The 16,679-nt window shown below is 36.7% G+C and overlaps 1 protein-coding gene across 4 annotated transcripts in view; it reads left to right on the top strand.

The window, feature by feature from the left end:
* The window catches only part of SLC7A2 (solute carrier family 7 member 2), a 156,518-nt gene extending 145,778 nt beyond the window's left edge, over positions 1-10,740 (top strand). For all 4 annotated transcript variants that reach the window (XM_077477400.1, XM_077477403.1, XM_077477402.1 and 1 more), the window contains 3 exons: positions 497-663; positions 2,769-2,877; positions 6,535-10,740. In XM_077477400.1, the coding sequence (XP_077333526.1) occupies positions 497-663; positions 2,769-2,877; positions 6,535-6,725 (467 nt within the window). In that variant the 3' untranslated portion in view covers positions 6,726-10,740. The remainder of the gene's footprint in view (positions 1-496; positions 664-2,768; positions 2,878-6,534) is intronic.
* Positions 10,741-16,679: the final 5,939 nt, after the last annotated feature.

The following is a 16,679-nucleotide window of genomic DNA, read 5'->3' as shown; positions in this document are numbered from 1 at the left end:
CACAGCTAGTCTTTATTTAGTATCCATATGTGTTGTGATTTTTTTCGTTGGGCTTCTATTCATTTTTTTATGATGGTCACAAATATGCTTCCCAAAGCAGTCTGGATCACCTCCCCAACCACCCCTACACCAGAAACATAAGACTTTCAGAGCTACAGGTTGGAAACTGAAAGACACTACCAACAGGATTTTGTATTACTTTTCTCCTGTTCCTTGTGCTATTGATAAAACCACTCTCAGGCACTCACATATTAAAACTAATCTGAATTCCCTGCTTTTGCAGAGTATGAGAATCTAGTGTAAAGATGGGTGGCAGGTGGCTTGTCAGGGCTTCACAGCTACCTAATTAAGCAGATATGAATAAAGTGACAACAAGTACTGCCTTTGGTGTACAAATAGTAATTATGGCCCTAGATATATTGAATTAATTTATTATTGGTATGCTAAAACCAGCGAATGGATAAAAGTAAAAGTACTTGTATATTTCTTTCTACAGCATGTATTATTTGTGCATTAAGTGTCTTGACGACGTATGCAGTGACAGCAATAAGCAATATGGAGGCATGGAGTATCGCTCTTCTTGCAATATTCGTCATACTCATCTGCTTTATTGTGTTAATCATCTGGAGGCAACCACAGAACCAACATAAAGTTGCTTTCATGGTAAATTTCTCTTATACTGAACAGTGCTTATTTACCAATAATGTTGAACTCCAGACAAACAGCTAAATGCACAGATGAAATATGTACATGGTAGCTGGTTTACATGCCAAAACATTAGTATTTCTGTTAATCCAGTACTGAGAGCTCTGCCACACAGCACATCTCTGCCCAGCAGGGGAACTGATCTTTCTATGCTGCAATTCATTAACATTTACAGGTCTTTTCATCACCTATACCTCGTGACTGGACAGTGAAAGGAGAAGCAGCAGACTGATGAGCTCAACTCTCTACCACTCTGCTCTTTCCTTTCTAATAGGATGCTCCTTGCACTGTAACACAACTGGTTATGCTGTTTTTCCTCCCTCTTAAAAGGATAGACCACCTTTAGACCATGTTTCATGTTATACCCATATACACAGTTATATACATTCATCAGCACCTCCGCACTTCAAATCATTACACCCCCCCCACCCCCCCACACACACACACACACACAGACACACAGAGACACACAGACATTTAAAGCGGTTCTGCACACATTTTTTTTTCTTGGTGCCTTTGTTTTTTTGGAGCTCTAACTAGTACTCAATGCCCCTTTATTTTTATTTTTTTTCCTCCTACCTTTCATTCTCTGCTGTTTCTTAATCTCTCCCTGCGGCTATGGGCAGGGTTTCTGCGGGGATCAGCATCATTTACGCTGATCTCCGCAATGTCTCCTGGGATTTCGTATAATTTATCCCAGGAGTCAGTGCGCCTAGCCGAAGCGAAATCTTTGACGACATTTCTAATTACGCCGCTCGTAGCTGTAGCCACTGAGCATGCGTGGGAACCAGCAAGGAATGCTGGTTCCTCCGAAGCGAGGGAAGGAGGAAAATATGTGTTTCAAATAAAAACCTTACTTGTCCTGACTTCGCCCGCTATCCATGTCCATATTTCCGTTAAATCGTTCTTTTTATAAATGAGTTTTGGCCAATGTAATTTTGCTTGTTGGCATTTCAAGCCCACAAGCAAAATGACATTGGCCAAAACTTATTTATAAAAAGAACGATTTAACGGAAATACGGACATGGATAGCGGGCGAAGTCAGGACAAGTAAGGTTTTTATTTGAAACACATATTTTTTATACATTCCACAAAAAAAAAAATCGTCAGAATCGCTTTAAACGAATCACAGGGTGCTTCCTCCTGGTAGTTCCTGATATTCATTTGAATGTAGTGCAACTGTTGTAATATTTTGTTTACGTCCTCCGGCCCCATAAATGTCCGCACCTCGTTAAGCACCTGAGACAGGAGGTCTGCAATAGCCTGAGCATTGCACATATGATGCACAGATAGCAGTTCCAATGCTTTGCAGGCTCCAATGCAAAGAATAAAATAAAAAATGAAATATGCATATTTTTCTCTTTCTCTCTTAAAATGACTGCAAGAAAAAGAATGTGTCATCTCCACAAAAATAGACAAACACTACTTGCTTAAACGATAAGTTCACCTTTGGTAACATGTTACACCCATATTCCATGCCATGTCAAATTAACATATGACACCCCTGTTCCCCTCACCTCCAACATACCCACCATATATAATTCTCATGGCAACCCTGCCAATTAGTTTCACCAGTCTCTCCCCTTTGTTGACAACCCAAGCCACTCCTCAGTGACCCTATCGCATACTTCTGAAAATGTCTGTGTGTTTGCATGGCTCTTGCAGTCTAAACCAGAGCCAAATATGACAAGGTAACAACACAGGAGCACAATTTGCAGACACTTGTCTCTCATAATAAGAAGTTTTTGAATAAGGACCTTCATGCCAAGATCATCAGGCAAAACAGGAAAGTTGCAGGTTAAAAAGGATTGCAAGCAACTTTTGAAATGATATGAACATGCTAAAACGTATATAAGACTTTGGTGATTGGAGTTAGATCTACTTCAAGGCATCTAAAATTTACACAGGACAGAAAACAGGATCAAAAAAGAACCTTGAAAAGTATGTCTGGAAGCAGTAATGTTTGCAGCAATTTGCAACTGCAAGATGTGCTTAAAATACATTCTTTGATTGTTATTACTTGCAAAATTGTGTAAAGCAAAATGTATTCATCTCTTCTGTAGGTCCCGCTCCTACCTTATCTGCCAGTTTTTAGCGTTCTGGTAAATGTTTATTTAATGGTGCAGCTAAGTGGTGACACCTGGATAAGGTTTAGCGCCTGGATGGCTCTTGGTAAGTAGGATTATAATTTAAAGTTATGTTTTAGTCAAAAGGAACATTCCATGCAAGGAAGGAAAAATGGAAAATGTATTTGTGATGTGTTTCCTCTAGAGTTGATCGTGTAGCTAACAGGAGAATACTTGCATACAGGTGCCTACTGCTTGACCATTTTGCTAGGGGCAACTGGAATAATGTCGGGTCCTTAAGCAGCAAGCCAATTAAAGTCATCGTGGCATGGCACGGCTGGCTGAAGGCCCTGGTAGTGAGGGGTTTGCAAGCTTAACCCTCTCCCTAACGAATGGTGCCCCTCATAGAGGGACTGATATCGCGGCACAGGGCATCCCATGTACTTTGCTTGAGATGTCACAGAATAGCTGTAGAAAGAATTGGAGGCCTTGGGAGTGAAGAAGCTCAGGAACATGTGAAGAGTTGACTTCATGTGCCAGGGAGAATCTCATTATGTCACTGGGAGTGAGGTGACATGTCTTGCTGTGCTGGTGGAGTGTGGTACAGGCTCCATGGTACAAACACGGAGTTGCTGCATCCATTGGGTGAAGTTACAGAGCAGCCCAATATGAGATATGAGCAATAAAAAAGAATAACATACAGAACTGTGCAAGTACAGCATGCTTACATCTAAGTCAGAGCTCAGTGGCCTCCGCCTGTGAGTATTAGTGAGTGATAATGTCAAGTGCCCACTTGGTGGTGTTAAGTCCTGCCCACATACTAAATGTATCATAAGATATATTTATTCTCATCCCAAGGGGTTAATGCTGTGTTATATTCATTGGTTTTGCAAGCACCATTTTCAGACAGCACTGCAGGTACTAAGGGAAACAAATGCTTGTGCTTGTCGGTGTATTTTGCAATTATATGTGATTAGAATAGATCTATAAGCAAAAAAACAGCTTGTATTTTTTGTATAGCATTATTACTAGACTGCATTTTAAGCAGTGATATAAACAGTACTATGCTTTTAGTTTTGGATAGAGTAGGAAGAAGTAGGAAGAAGCTAAAAATATTGCTTGGGGAGATGAAAGCAAAAATCCCCTCTTAGACAGTTGTCATGAAACAGGTGTCTCCTTTAGATTTTTTACCCCTAACCTCTAGTGGTAACATGTTAGACTACCCTCACTTTCTATTTTGGTGACAGTGCTCACCAGTAAAAAAACAAGGTGGATGTACACTGTGAGGATGAAAACCGCTACGAAAACTTGACTTGCTCTTTCCAAAACTAGATAAAAAAAAGCTTCTGGCTATACATGAATTGTAAAACCCATACCAATTAATGTGTTGCTGGATGTGCCCTGTTGAGGAGATTTTCTTTCACTTCCATTCCAGAGAAACAAACAGAAGTTGCATCTTAAACAGTTGTCACCCAGGTGTCCAATTAGAAGATTTACCCATCATATACTGTTAATGTAATGGTCGCTGGGTCAAACAGAGCAGGTGAAAATATCCACAGTGTGCATACAGAAAGCATAAAAATCTAATTGCAATTAATCCATCCTGCACTTGCACCTCAATTGTCAATATTGCAATCATGGAAATTTGAAAAGGTGGGAAATGTGGGGGCAGTTGCTGATGCTGACTCAAACAGGCCACCTAAAACGATTAATGGACTATCACTGTACTGATACAATAACCCAGTGGTAATAGTAAAACAATCTAACTTTAATATAATTCAGAAAAAAGAACCATACAGACATATTAAAAAATTCCTCGTAGAGTTAATGTTGAAGTGGAGTATTGGTTTGTCCTCTACCAGTTTCGCGGTATAGACCGCTTCTTCAGGAGGAAAAGTCTATAGAACAGTGCCAGTGACCATGTCTGGTAAAAAGTTAATGAAAAGGGGGGGGGGGGTAAAAATAATAAAGTTACTAAGTGGTGGTGTGATGAAATGGCGAGGAAACCCAACCAACACCATTGTGAGGTCAAGTAGAGGAAGGGGGGAAGAGAGTTAGGGAAGGAGGGAAGAGGGAGAGAGGAGGGGAACCGAGGTAAGAAGGGGGAAGGGGAAGGAAAAGGGGTGGGAGGAGGAGAAGGAAGGAAGAGGGAGAGGTGGGAGGGGTTTGAAAGGGGGGAAGAGGAGGGGGGAAGGGGGAGAGAATAAACCCCCCCTTTTTCATTAACTTTTTAGCAGACATGTTCACTGGTAATCCCCCTTGTCCGCCTTGGGGGGGAATTTTTGTTGAGTCCTGTCACCAATTGATCTCGTCCAGACGGGTGAGCATGTCAATCTATGTCAACTTTAATTGTAAAATGATATTAAAATGCCTTTATGCTTTGTTTAAATGTATTATCTGTTCTCTAGACTTTTCCTCCTGAAGAAGCGGTCTATACCACAAAACCCGTAGAGGACAAACCGATACTCCACTTCAACATTACCTCTACGGGGGAATCCGTCAATAATCAGTGAATTGTGGGAAATTTTGTCAGTAAAAAAATCAAACTTTAATATAATTCAGAAAAAAGAACCATACAGACAAAATTCCCCATAATTCACTGACTATTGACGGATTCCCCCGTAGAGGTAATGTTGAAGTGGAGTATCGGTTTGTCCTCTACGGGTTTTGCGGTATAGACCGCTTCTTCAGGAGGAAAAGTCTAGAGAACAGATAATACATTTAAACAAAGCATAAAGGCATTTTAATATCATTTTACAATTAAAGTTGACATAGATTGACATGCTCACCCGTCTGGACGAGATCAATTGGTGACAGGACTCAACAAAAATTCCCCCCCAAGGCGGACAAGGGGGATTACCAGTGAACATGTCTGCTAAAAAGTTAATGAAAAAGGGGGGGTTTATTCTCTCCCCCTTCCCCCCTCCTCTTCCCCCCTTTCAAACCCCTCCCACCTCTCCCTCTTCCTTCCTTCTCCTCCTCCCACCCCTTTTCCTTCCCCTTCCCCCCTTCTTACCTCGGTTCCCCTCCTCTCTCCCTCTTTCCCTAACTCTCTTCCCCCCTTCCCATTTCCCCCTTCCTCTACTTGACCTCACAATGGTGTTGGTTGGGTTTCCTCGCCATTTCATCACACCACCACTTAGTAACTTTATTATTTTTACCCCCCCCCCCCCCTTTTCATTAACTTTTTACCAGACATGGTCACTGGCACTGTTCTATAGACTTTTCCTCCTGAAGAAGCGGTCTATACCGCGAAACTGGTAGAGGACAAACCAATACTCCACTTCAACATTAACTCTACGAGGAATTTTTTAATATGTCTGTATGGTTCTTTTTTCTGAATTATATTAAAGTTTGATTTTTTTACTATTACCACTGGGTTATTGTATCAGTACCGTGATAGTCCACTAATCATTTTAGGTGGCCTGTTTGAGTCAGCATTAGCAACTGCCCCCACATTTCCCACCTTTTCAAATTTCCATATTTCAATCTGTATGGTGGTACGTTTTAACTTTTTACTGATCATCAATATATGAGGCTATACTCAGAATTTTGTAATATTGAAATCATGGTGCTCAGTTTACAGTGGCACTGTGTAAATTTGATGAACAATAAAAACCGGCACACTAGGTTTTGATTTGAAGTTTTAGTAAATACTGTTATTCTGTTTAACTCAAATCCAGTATGCTGGCTTTTTTCTTTTCTGTTTAATACAGTGCATTATGTACACCAAAATAATTATTATTAAAAACATTTTTTGCAGGTTTTCTGATTTACTTTACTTATGGCATTAGAAATAGTCTTGAAAGGAAACCCAAAAAAGAAGATGATGATGATGATGGTGATTCAGAAAACAGTGGTATGGAAGAAAAAACTCCAGAAAAGGAAAATGAAGAGGAAAATGCCAAAGAAAGTGACCATTTCATTTTACGTGAAAGGACAAGTGAATGCTAGTGATTAGCAAGTCTTCAAAGAATAGAAGACGCCTCTTTCATGCCGCACACTGCACCTGCATTAGGTTAAGTTGTCCAGTGTTTGATATTAAAAGAACTGTATGCAAAATGCTGGAACGATGACAGATCACAGTAAGATAGAACTCTTTTCTGTGGATCTATGTGTTCTACCAAAAATAACATAGTTGTAACTCTGTTTTCCATGTCTCCGTAGAAATATGAGAGGTGTTTTGAGGTCTTGCTGCTAAATTGCTTTATTTTAAGTGTACATATCATACTGTGCAAGAGCTTCTCAGCGACCGAATGAAAGTTGAAATGTGAGAAGATCGAATAGAAAAAAGATTTTTGTTACTTTTTTTTTTAATTAGGCAGCATGCCACATTCCCGAAGGTCTTTTTTAATTTAAATTGAATGTACAAACATAGTTTTTTTTTTTTTTGTTTTTTTTTATTAGCACTAGTTTATTATTGTTATTGGGATAATCACCTTCAAATCTAAAAAACAGATGTTTCTCAGGAATGATTCTTACCTTTTTTAAATGAGTCTTAACTGTGCATTGGGAAATTTGCTTGCAGCATTAAGGTAATTATATTGACTGAGCTAGCAAGTATGCCCATGCATATATACAGGGGCTGGACTGATTGTAGTATTTCCCAATTTTTTTAAATAATGCCAAGCCATAACCTTGTAACCTTTTCTCACTCAATTTGGAACATCTACAAAGTCGACATCAATCTATAGATGGGTTACAATCTTTTTTATGCATTATCACCACTGCCTTATCAGAAGTCAGGACTGCACAATGTTTTTTACAATTAAAACATGCTTAGTACCCCATATATCCATTTCCATAATTACCAAGAAGCCAGGTCAGATCTGACTGGCAGTCATTATTTCCAATGGTATGAACAATCCAGCAGTTTAATTTTGTTTATATGCAGTGTGAGCATGTCATAGAAAATAATCCCGAGTTAACAGAATAAACACATCATCATTTTTTTAAATGTTTAACCTTTGACATGTATTTTTTATCTGGGGATGAAACATCAGCACCACACAATGTATAGAATTATTTATTTTATTCTGATAAACTGAGAATAAAAAGCCAATAAGTTTTGCAGGTTTGTACATTATCCCCTTCATCCGAACTTGAAGTGGTTATTGGAGTGGAAAATGGTGGACATGGAGGAATAATGTGGTCATTAAATAACTCTTTATTGAAAAACGATTCAGCAGCTAGCTGAGAGGACTTCTGAAGCTTGTTTCAGTGGAAGGAGAAATTAACTTCTCCTTTTTTTCTCCACGTTCACTAATTTTCATCCAATAAGTATTTAAATCCTTGATGAATGGGATGATGTACAAACTCTCAAATTGTGTTGGCTTTATACCCTGGACTTATCATTGTGAGAAACAATATTGGTCTCTAAAACCATGTGTAATACTCTTGTTTCATCCTAAATCCCTGGACCTTTCTCAAAGCGTCTTTTCTGATGCCATTATGTGTGTAGGAACTACGTAACCAGAGTCAATGCGATCTAAAATACAGACTCTATTTCGCATCGCACTGTGATTTTGGACTAATAGTGGATTCAGCAACTCTCATCTGCATCTCCCGAATATTTTACATAAGGGCCTTTGGAAACTAACTGTTAGCTATATAATGAAATACTTTTTTCCAAACCAAGGGTGGGTATTTTTCGAAACCAACAAATGAAAACCTCAGGGTTAATTTCTGCTGTAATAAGCAGCATTAACTTGGGTGAACCGAAAAAGTTATTATCCTTGAACCCAATTTTGTGCTCAGATGATGGTATTATCTATCAGGTATTCTTGGAACTTGTTCACACTAGATGCATTGGAAAATACATGCATGTTTTTTTATTATCTATATGTTGTTTAGGTCACTTTTTAAGGAGCCTATTTATTTGTGTTAACTTGTAGTTATGGTATGGGTGTTTGCCCTGTTGGATTCATTTCACAATTCGCATAATTACATTGATGACCTATAAGTAACATGGAAGAAGTGTGAAAATTAGGCAGGTCAATGAGAGGTCAGAAGTCCTTTTCAGTGTGTTTTTCCAAGTCAAAATATTAAAACAGGTCAGCATGGCAATTTGTCTATAAGCATTTTCAGGATAGACCATGGGAAAACAGACATAATCCAAACCACAAGAATTACAGTTTAAGAGATGCTGCCCCTAACTTTTCAAAGCTTCACATGGGTTTATTTATTAAACCTGAAGTGCACAGTGCAGTGACCAGTAGCTAATCACATTTCAGTATACTGAAGTTAGATGTCTGGAAGTCAAATGATTGGCTACTATGGGTTACTTTTGTTTTCTTAAATAAGCATTTAAAATTACTTAAAATACTTAAAAAGTATTTAAAATTCCTAAGAAACTAATAATGTCTTGCTTGACTTTACCATAGTAGAGCATATTTTGATTTGTTTAAGCTGTTTTATTCAGTTTTGCTAATATAGTAATATTTTTGTGACTTTGCATATTAAAAATGATTTACACTTCGTCATCCACACCACCAGAAAACAAAATATTAGCTAATGCTATTCTTCAGCATTGGGAAGCTTACAAAAAATTAACCAGTGTTTTGTATACCGATGTAGTCTAACACTGTTACACTGTTGCTTAAACTAGTCATCATATTCAGGTATGGAACTATATTTTATATTATATGCACTGTTCTAAACCCATATGCTTTTTATGAGCCAGGGTTTATCTGCTTTGCTTATGTGCATATTTGCTATTTTAAAAGTGTTATTTTTCCACTTTTACATAACAGAATATTGACCCTTTAGTTAAATAGTATATACATATTGGGTTTTCCTCAAAGTCCTACAAGCCAACTCCACTTTCGTGAAAACAATAATATAGCAAATAAGAAAATTATAATATAGCATATACAAATGCCATATTGTAGTTTAATGTTATTAAAAATTACTTTATCAAACTGCAGTGCTGTAATATTCTGTAAAGTCAATGCAATATGGCTCCCGGTGTACAGAACGCCTCCAGACATGTCTTTTCTTACTTGGGTGAAGAAATGTGCACTTCTAAAGGGGTGCAGACACTGCAACTTTTCTCATCAAAACACAGAAAGTGCAAGCTGATTAAAGTGAATTAGTCACTCCCATTCAGAATCACTCTGCGCAGGACACTGTCCAGCAAAGAACTATTACTTGAGAGCAGAAACTGGTGGGAATCTGCAACATAATTTGTTAAAATACTTGCACACTTGTACACTGATCACCCAGAGGGTACTGCTTTTTCATCAAAAAAAGTGGAGTTACTCTTTAAGGAACAGCAGCTTACTTCCATGCTGTCCTTTGCTGGAAATGACGCTGCTAAATCTCCTATCTCCCCACAGTTCAAGCACTACCTGCAGACTTCCAGTACTAGCGATGAAGTCGTTTTTTTCCACCAATAAGTCTGGGCCTGACTACTAAAGCATTAGAACCTGAAGCATCTGTGAAGCAAGTAAATTGCATTAATAAGGGAATTATAGCAAAATCTAATTATAGTATACACTTTCAACCCTGAAATCTGTTGCTTGACCCTTGATAAAGTTCTCTTTTAACCAATATGTGAAACCTAAATTTTTCATTATTACCAAATACAGTATTCCTATTGTGCATGGATTAAAGATCCAGCCTTAACTTATAAAGATAACCCCAATTTATTCTGCAAACAAAAAACTGTAGTTTAATAAAGGTAACTGTGAGTATTACTAAGGCACACAATATTATTCTTATTATGTCCTTTTCCTTTTATAACTGATATACAAAATACTCTGTTATTTAAAGTATATCTGGTATAAGAATTTTGGGTTGAAGTAAATACTAAATAGGGTTATAGCTTATTTTCGGGTCAAATATTCATTCATGATGTCAAAGTAGAGCAGTGTTATTATCACAGTGTTTTATAATCGTGACACCAGTTGCTGCTGCTAAGAACCGTTTACATATTGTAGTTAAGGCCAAATAAAAAGATTTAAATAAATGTATTCAGAGAATTTTTTGTCTTATAGCACACTGTGCCATTATGTAAATACAATAGATATTAGCAAATTAGTAACATTGATTAAAAAAAAATATATTAGCATTGTCCACATAGCTGTAAATATTATTGTTGTTTAATTTTTTGCTCCTTTCCCTTTAAGTGGAATGGCACTCTACCTAGCCCATCCAAAAATAAAAATCCCCAACATTGGTCCCTGAAAGGACCACACATACAGCAAATTGCTGTTATTAAACATACATGTAAGAGGGAGCCCTTCAAAACAATTATTTGGGCTCCTCAATCTACATAACCAGAGCCTGCACCTAATTTTACACAGAAAATATATCTATTGCTATCTTGCAAAAACAAAAGCTTATCAAAACACTACTAATTAATAACATCCCAGTCCATTCTATACCCAAACTATCTATTTTTCATTGACCTGGCCCATACTGTAAACACAGCACACAAACACATACATCATAATGTGATCTTTATATATATATATATATATTAAATATATTACATATATTAATATAAATGGAAAATGTATTTAACAAGATGGAAAAAATGCTTAATATGCTTACTTGAAAATACATTTGTTAATTTGTTGACTTGATATCATAGACTTTTTTTTATATATGTTAGTATGGTTTATTTTATGTTAGGGTAAAGTATATCGAATACAGTCAGAAAATACCCACATATTTTATTACAATGTGATAACAACTTTTATTACAAGTCTTAATTATACTGTGGTGGTGATTACCTAAAGGCCATGCATGTTATAACATAGTTTCTACAATATTAAAATCTAAATTCAGCAGAATTGTAAGCCTCATTATGGTCTGGGGGCAAACCTACATCCATTTTTGTTAGGTCCTACCGGTGGGACTTACAGCAGTTCAATTGTCTTTGGCTTGGAAATACAGGAAAAAATACTTAATGGATATAATTTATAGATTTATATTTTAAGAATAAATCATTTCTTTTAGCCATGCTTTGAAGCAAACAAAAGTTTGTAAGGTTAGAATAAGATTACAGCCTTCAAATAATCACCCCGCTAATCTGGTTATACTATCACTGTAATTCCCATACTAAAAGCAACAGCGTATCAACTTTTCTCATATATGTGACACGTGGGTCGATAGACTATTACTTTAGTAGATAACCTATATTATTATGTATATATAAATTAAATATTTGTAATATCATTGTTCAGTGAGGAAAATAAACCTTCCATTCTTCTGAAATTTAGTTCAGCTGCCATTGACCAAGAAGTACAATGCATGCATGCATACTGATATTACATGCATACATGCATGGGATATTCAGTGGCATGTCAGCTGGAGACCGTAAATGTTTTATAGATCTAGTAGGTAGTTTTTTTGTTTTTGTTTTTATTAATGGCAACTATTAAAAAAAAAATTATAATTATACATGTCTAATCTAGGGGTAATAACTTATTATAACTTGCCCATCTCCTTAACAATTCTGAATATAAGTAATCATAATTAACTAATTGTCTTGATTTGCAGTTTGAAGATATGCTCTTAATGATAATTTAACAGTGCAAATGAATTTGGGAAAGACAAAGGTCAGCAAAAAAATGTATACTTATACTGTCCATATTAAATTTTTCTCTCAGATCTACTGATAGCACAACATAAACAAGGCAAATACAACTATAATGAATACCTGGTCAGCTTCTATTAGAAATATGGTAGTTGCAGATGTATCATAAACCTTAGCAATCAATCACAAGGCAGCTTTCAATAGGCTGACCATTTAACTATTAAAAACTGTTATCTATTTTTGTTACAAAGAACAGCATTACATTTTGCTCTTTTGTTAAAATAAAACGAAATGTGTATTTTGTATTTTTTTTAATGAAATATGCCCTTCTGTTTCTGAGATTATTATTTTATACAGCTGGAAAATCACGACATTTCTTTTGGCGATAGCAACCAGATGTTCAAGCTTTTCAGCTGAACTGGGCAACACAAATACCATTCTTAAATAAATATAAAATAAAAATAATAAGTATAAGTCACCCTCTTTTAATAATATACAGTAAGTTTTATTTTTAGGTTGAGTTCCAGGCAAATGTAAAAAATAAACTTTTAATTAAAAGCTGTGATAGATAGTATAGCTTTGAGCTCAGTGAGCAGCTTGTTAAAGTTGTAGAAATGTATCACCTCAGACAGGTTATCACCTATGTGACACAATCCTTTCAATGTATTCATTAATTTAAACATTGCTCTGCAAGCTGACACAGGTCAGAAACATTTAAGATGTAAAGATTTCCTAGAAAATAGTTTTCAATGATTTACAGCAATGCTGCAGACTGCTATCCTTGCAGTATATAAAGAACCCAGCATTTAACACAAAATATTTTTTTTTCACTCATTTTTCTGCTGCTGCCAAACACATTGTCAGGTTCCGTTGTCACTGTGTATTTTTTGGCATAGTCACTGAATTATCACAGAGTTATGGCTCATTCTGGACATGGGGTGTTTTTATTGTTACTCACCTTTTGACCCTTTTTTTTAGTATTTAAAACAAAGTCCCTCATACAAATGGTAATGTTTTACCTCAGAAATGAGTTATTACTTCTGCTGTTTAATGGTTTTGTGTGTGAATTGTTTAATGGAAGACATTTTTATTTGTTATGTAATGTCTAGTTTTTTTTGGAAAGTCAATGTGCCTTTTATCGTGCTATCTATTGTTTTAAATACATTCTCTTTGCTTTATTAAATAAGCAAGCAAATGAGCCGATCTCATATTTATTACAGTTTAGCCTGTTATAGTAAATTCTAGTCAGTGGGGGTAATACTCAACTGTAACTTTTGAGGCCCAAGGTAAGCCAGTCCAGTGACAGGTCTTTTACCAAGGTCTTCCGTAAAGCTGGGTACACTTGGTTTGTTTTTTATTTTTTTAAATCTTTTTTTCCTTTTTTGATTCCTGCATCCACACAAATGAGGTAGATGGAGGAATCCCTTGTCCAAGGACATTGTAGTATGGACTCTCCCCTGTTAGAATACACTAATCAGCACTGCAGCCTATTGACTGCAGCTGCTGATTGAAGAAAGTTTTGCAGCAGGTCTGTTCAACAGAAGCCGATTAAACTGTTTGCTTTTGTCAAACAGGTAGGGCTACATACAGATGGAAATTCTGCCCGTTCCTGCTGAACCGGCTGAATTTTGATCCTAGTGTACCCAGCTTTTTGAATACACTGATGACACTGTCATTTATATAGGTTTATCTGAAATCTGCACAGGCTCTATATACTTAATGTATATGCAGACTAGCACAAGCAATCAACACCATCAGTGTGTTTATTAATTATGGGTCTTTTTGTTGGCTTGGGAAAACTAGAAGGCCTGCAAATCTCTAGTTTTTCTGTAACGCTCTGCCTTATTTGTTAAAGAGAATTTATAATAATAAGTGCAGTAACTGCTAGCAATTGATTAAATTCACTGTGCTGCTCAGACCAGCAAAAGATTGCTTCTGATTGGCTGTTGTGCGTTACTACATATAAAGGTGATCTATAATGGTTTTGTATATACTTTCTTTCTTTAATTCGTTAGGGACTTAAACAAAATATATATTTTTTATGTCAGACCTCTTTTTACATGTCTTGCTCTCTTGAAAAAGTAAAAAATGTCTAAAGAGATGAGTAGCATACACAGAACTGAATGACTTATTATGGTGACCCATGCCTTATCGAACAGTTTAATCTGAAGGGTCAGTGAGAAAGACTTTGTTTACTGTTCTGTCTGTACTAGCTAGCCCACTGTGCTTTTGGAGTCGGAGAGTGAGTTACATAATAAAGTTTTGGTGGTTTTCAGTGTTTGTATACAACAGGTGCTCTTTAAAATAAGCTGAGCTTCTGCATTTCATTTGCTTCCTACACTTCCTGAGCACACAGACAAGGACATCATGGGGGAATGCATAGATAGACTTCTCTAGTAGAGAGAATGCCCAACACTAGCCTATTTCAGGCATGGTGGGACCTCAAAGAAAATCACTGCCGTTTTCTGTGGAGTATTGTTACTTGTCACTAATTTCCTGTACAGAAGTACCACAGACTGGTCACCCGCCATTTGTAAAAGATGCATTCTTTGTTGTCTGCCAAAATTTGTGCAATGGATTGTGGACACAAATAAGACTACTGGTGTGTGAATTGTATGTTTGGTAATTGTACTCCTGTGTATTGCTGCTTTTCTACAGATTCCTGTGATGTGAACTACAAACATGTGCCAAACTTCTTTTTCTTGTATTTCTGTTTTTCCCCTTCTCATGCTATATAAGACAAGTGCATCCTGTTATAAATATATATATCTGTCAAAATGTAAGCAAATATTTTCATTGTTGTAATATATGCTTTATAAAACCTGTATTCTGTACTCTTTCTGTATTTTTTATAATATATAAAATTTGAGAGAAAAAAAACCTCTTGTGTGTGTGCTTTTTAATAATGCTTCATTTATGCACATATTGGTATATAATACAAGACAAGAATAAGTCTAACATGTTCTGTGAATTATTTTATTTGGTGAGTAGTGATGGCATCACCCACATTTTGAAAGTAGTGGTAACCTTTGCCATGGGGCTATGTCTGAAAACTTTCCATTACTCAAATCAGAACCGCTCTGAAACTAAAATGTGACTAAAGTCAAAGAACAAAAGTGGAACTCTTCCTTATAATTATAAAAATATTATAATGTGTCTGTGCCATTTGTTTAACTCTAAAAACTTTATAACTAAGTTTCTTGGGCAGCCTGGCATTCACCAATAGAAACAATCTGTGGGCTTATAGAGCCTCTGTGCCATTGCCACCACACTGCACATGCTTCCCTTCTGCTGTGTAAGTAAATGTCTACACGTGGCTCACTGGGAAGGATATTTCCTAACTGGCCTGGGTTGGGGATGAGTTTTGTGACCTCGCCTCAGCTTTTTCAGCCATGCAGAGTGGAATAAAACTGTCAGACAAGGATCTGCTCTGCCCGATGACGTTGGTGATGGATGATATTCTTGTCTGACAGCTCCACTCTGTTTTACAAAAAGCTGCATCAATGTCACGGGACATGTGGCCTGCTTAGCCATGCTCCCAGCCTCGCCATGCTGCAGGGCAGAAGAAAAAAAAAAACACACAACCTCCACTATAAAGAGACAGAAAAGGTGTTTAACCACTTCAGCCCCGGACCAATTAACAGCCTAAGGACCAGAGGTCTTTTTACAATTTCGCACTGCGCTGCTTTAACTGGTAATTGCGCGGTCATGCAATGTTGTACCCAAATGAAATTTGCGTCCTTTTCTTCCCACAAATAGAGCTTTCTTTTGATGGTATTTGATTGCCTCTGCGATTTTTATTTTTTGCGATATAAATGGAAAAAGACCGAAAATTTTGAGAAAAAAATATATTTTCTACTTTTTGTTATAAGAAAAATCTAATAAACTTAATTTTAGTCATACATTTAGGGCAAAATGTATTCAGCCACATGTCTTTAGTAAAAAAAATGTCAATAAGCGTATATTTTTTGGTTTGCGCAAAAGTTATAGCGTCTACAAACTAGAGTACATTTTCTGGAATTTACACAGCTTTTAATTTATGACTGCCTATCTCATTTCTTGAGGTGCTAAAATGGCAGGGCAGTACAAACCCCCCCCCCCCCAATGACCCCATTTTGGAAAGTAGACACCCCAAGGAAATTGCTGAGAGGCATGTTGAGCCCATTGAATATATTTTTTTTGTCCCAAGTGATTGAATAATGACACACAAAAAAAAATTTACAAAAAGTTGTCACTAAATGATATATTGCTCACACATGCCATAGTTATATGTGGAATTGCAACCCAAAATATATTCTGCTGCTTCTCCTGAGTACGGGGATACCACATATGTGGGAATTTTTGGGAGTCTAGCCGCGTACGGC

Source organism: Lithobates pipiens, unplaced genomic scaffold (assembly GCF_037356315.1).
Source record: "Lithobates pipiens isolate NorthernLeopardFrog02 unplaced genomic scaffold, aLitPip1_a1.2 Scaffold_13, whole genome shotgun sequence".
Lineage (NCBI taxonomy): Eukaryota > Metazoa > Chordata > Amphibia > Anura > Ranidae > Lithobates > Lithobates pipiens.
This window is presented reverse-complemented; position numbering and strand designations above follow the sequence as displayed.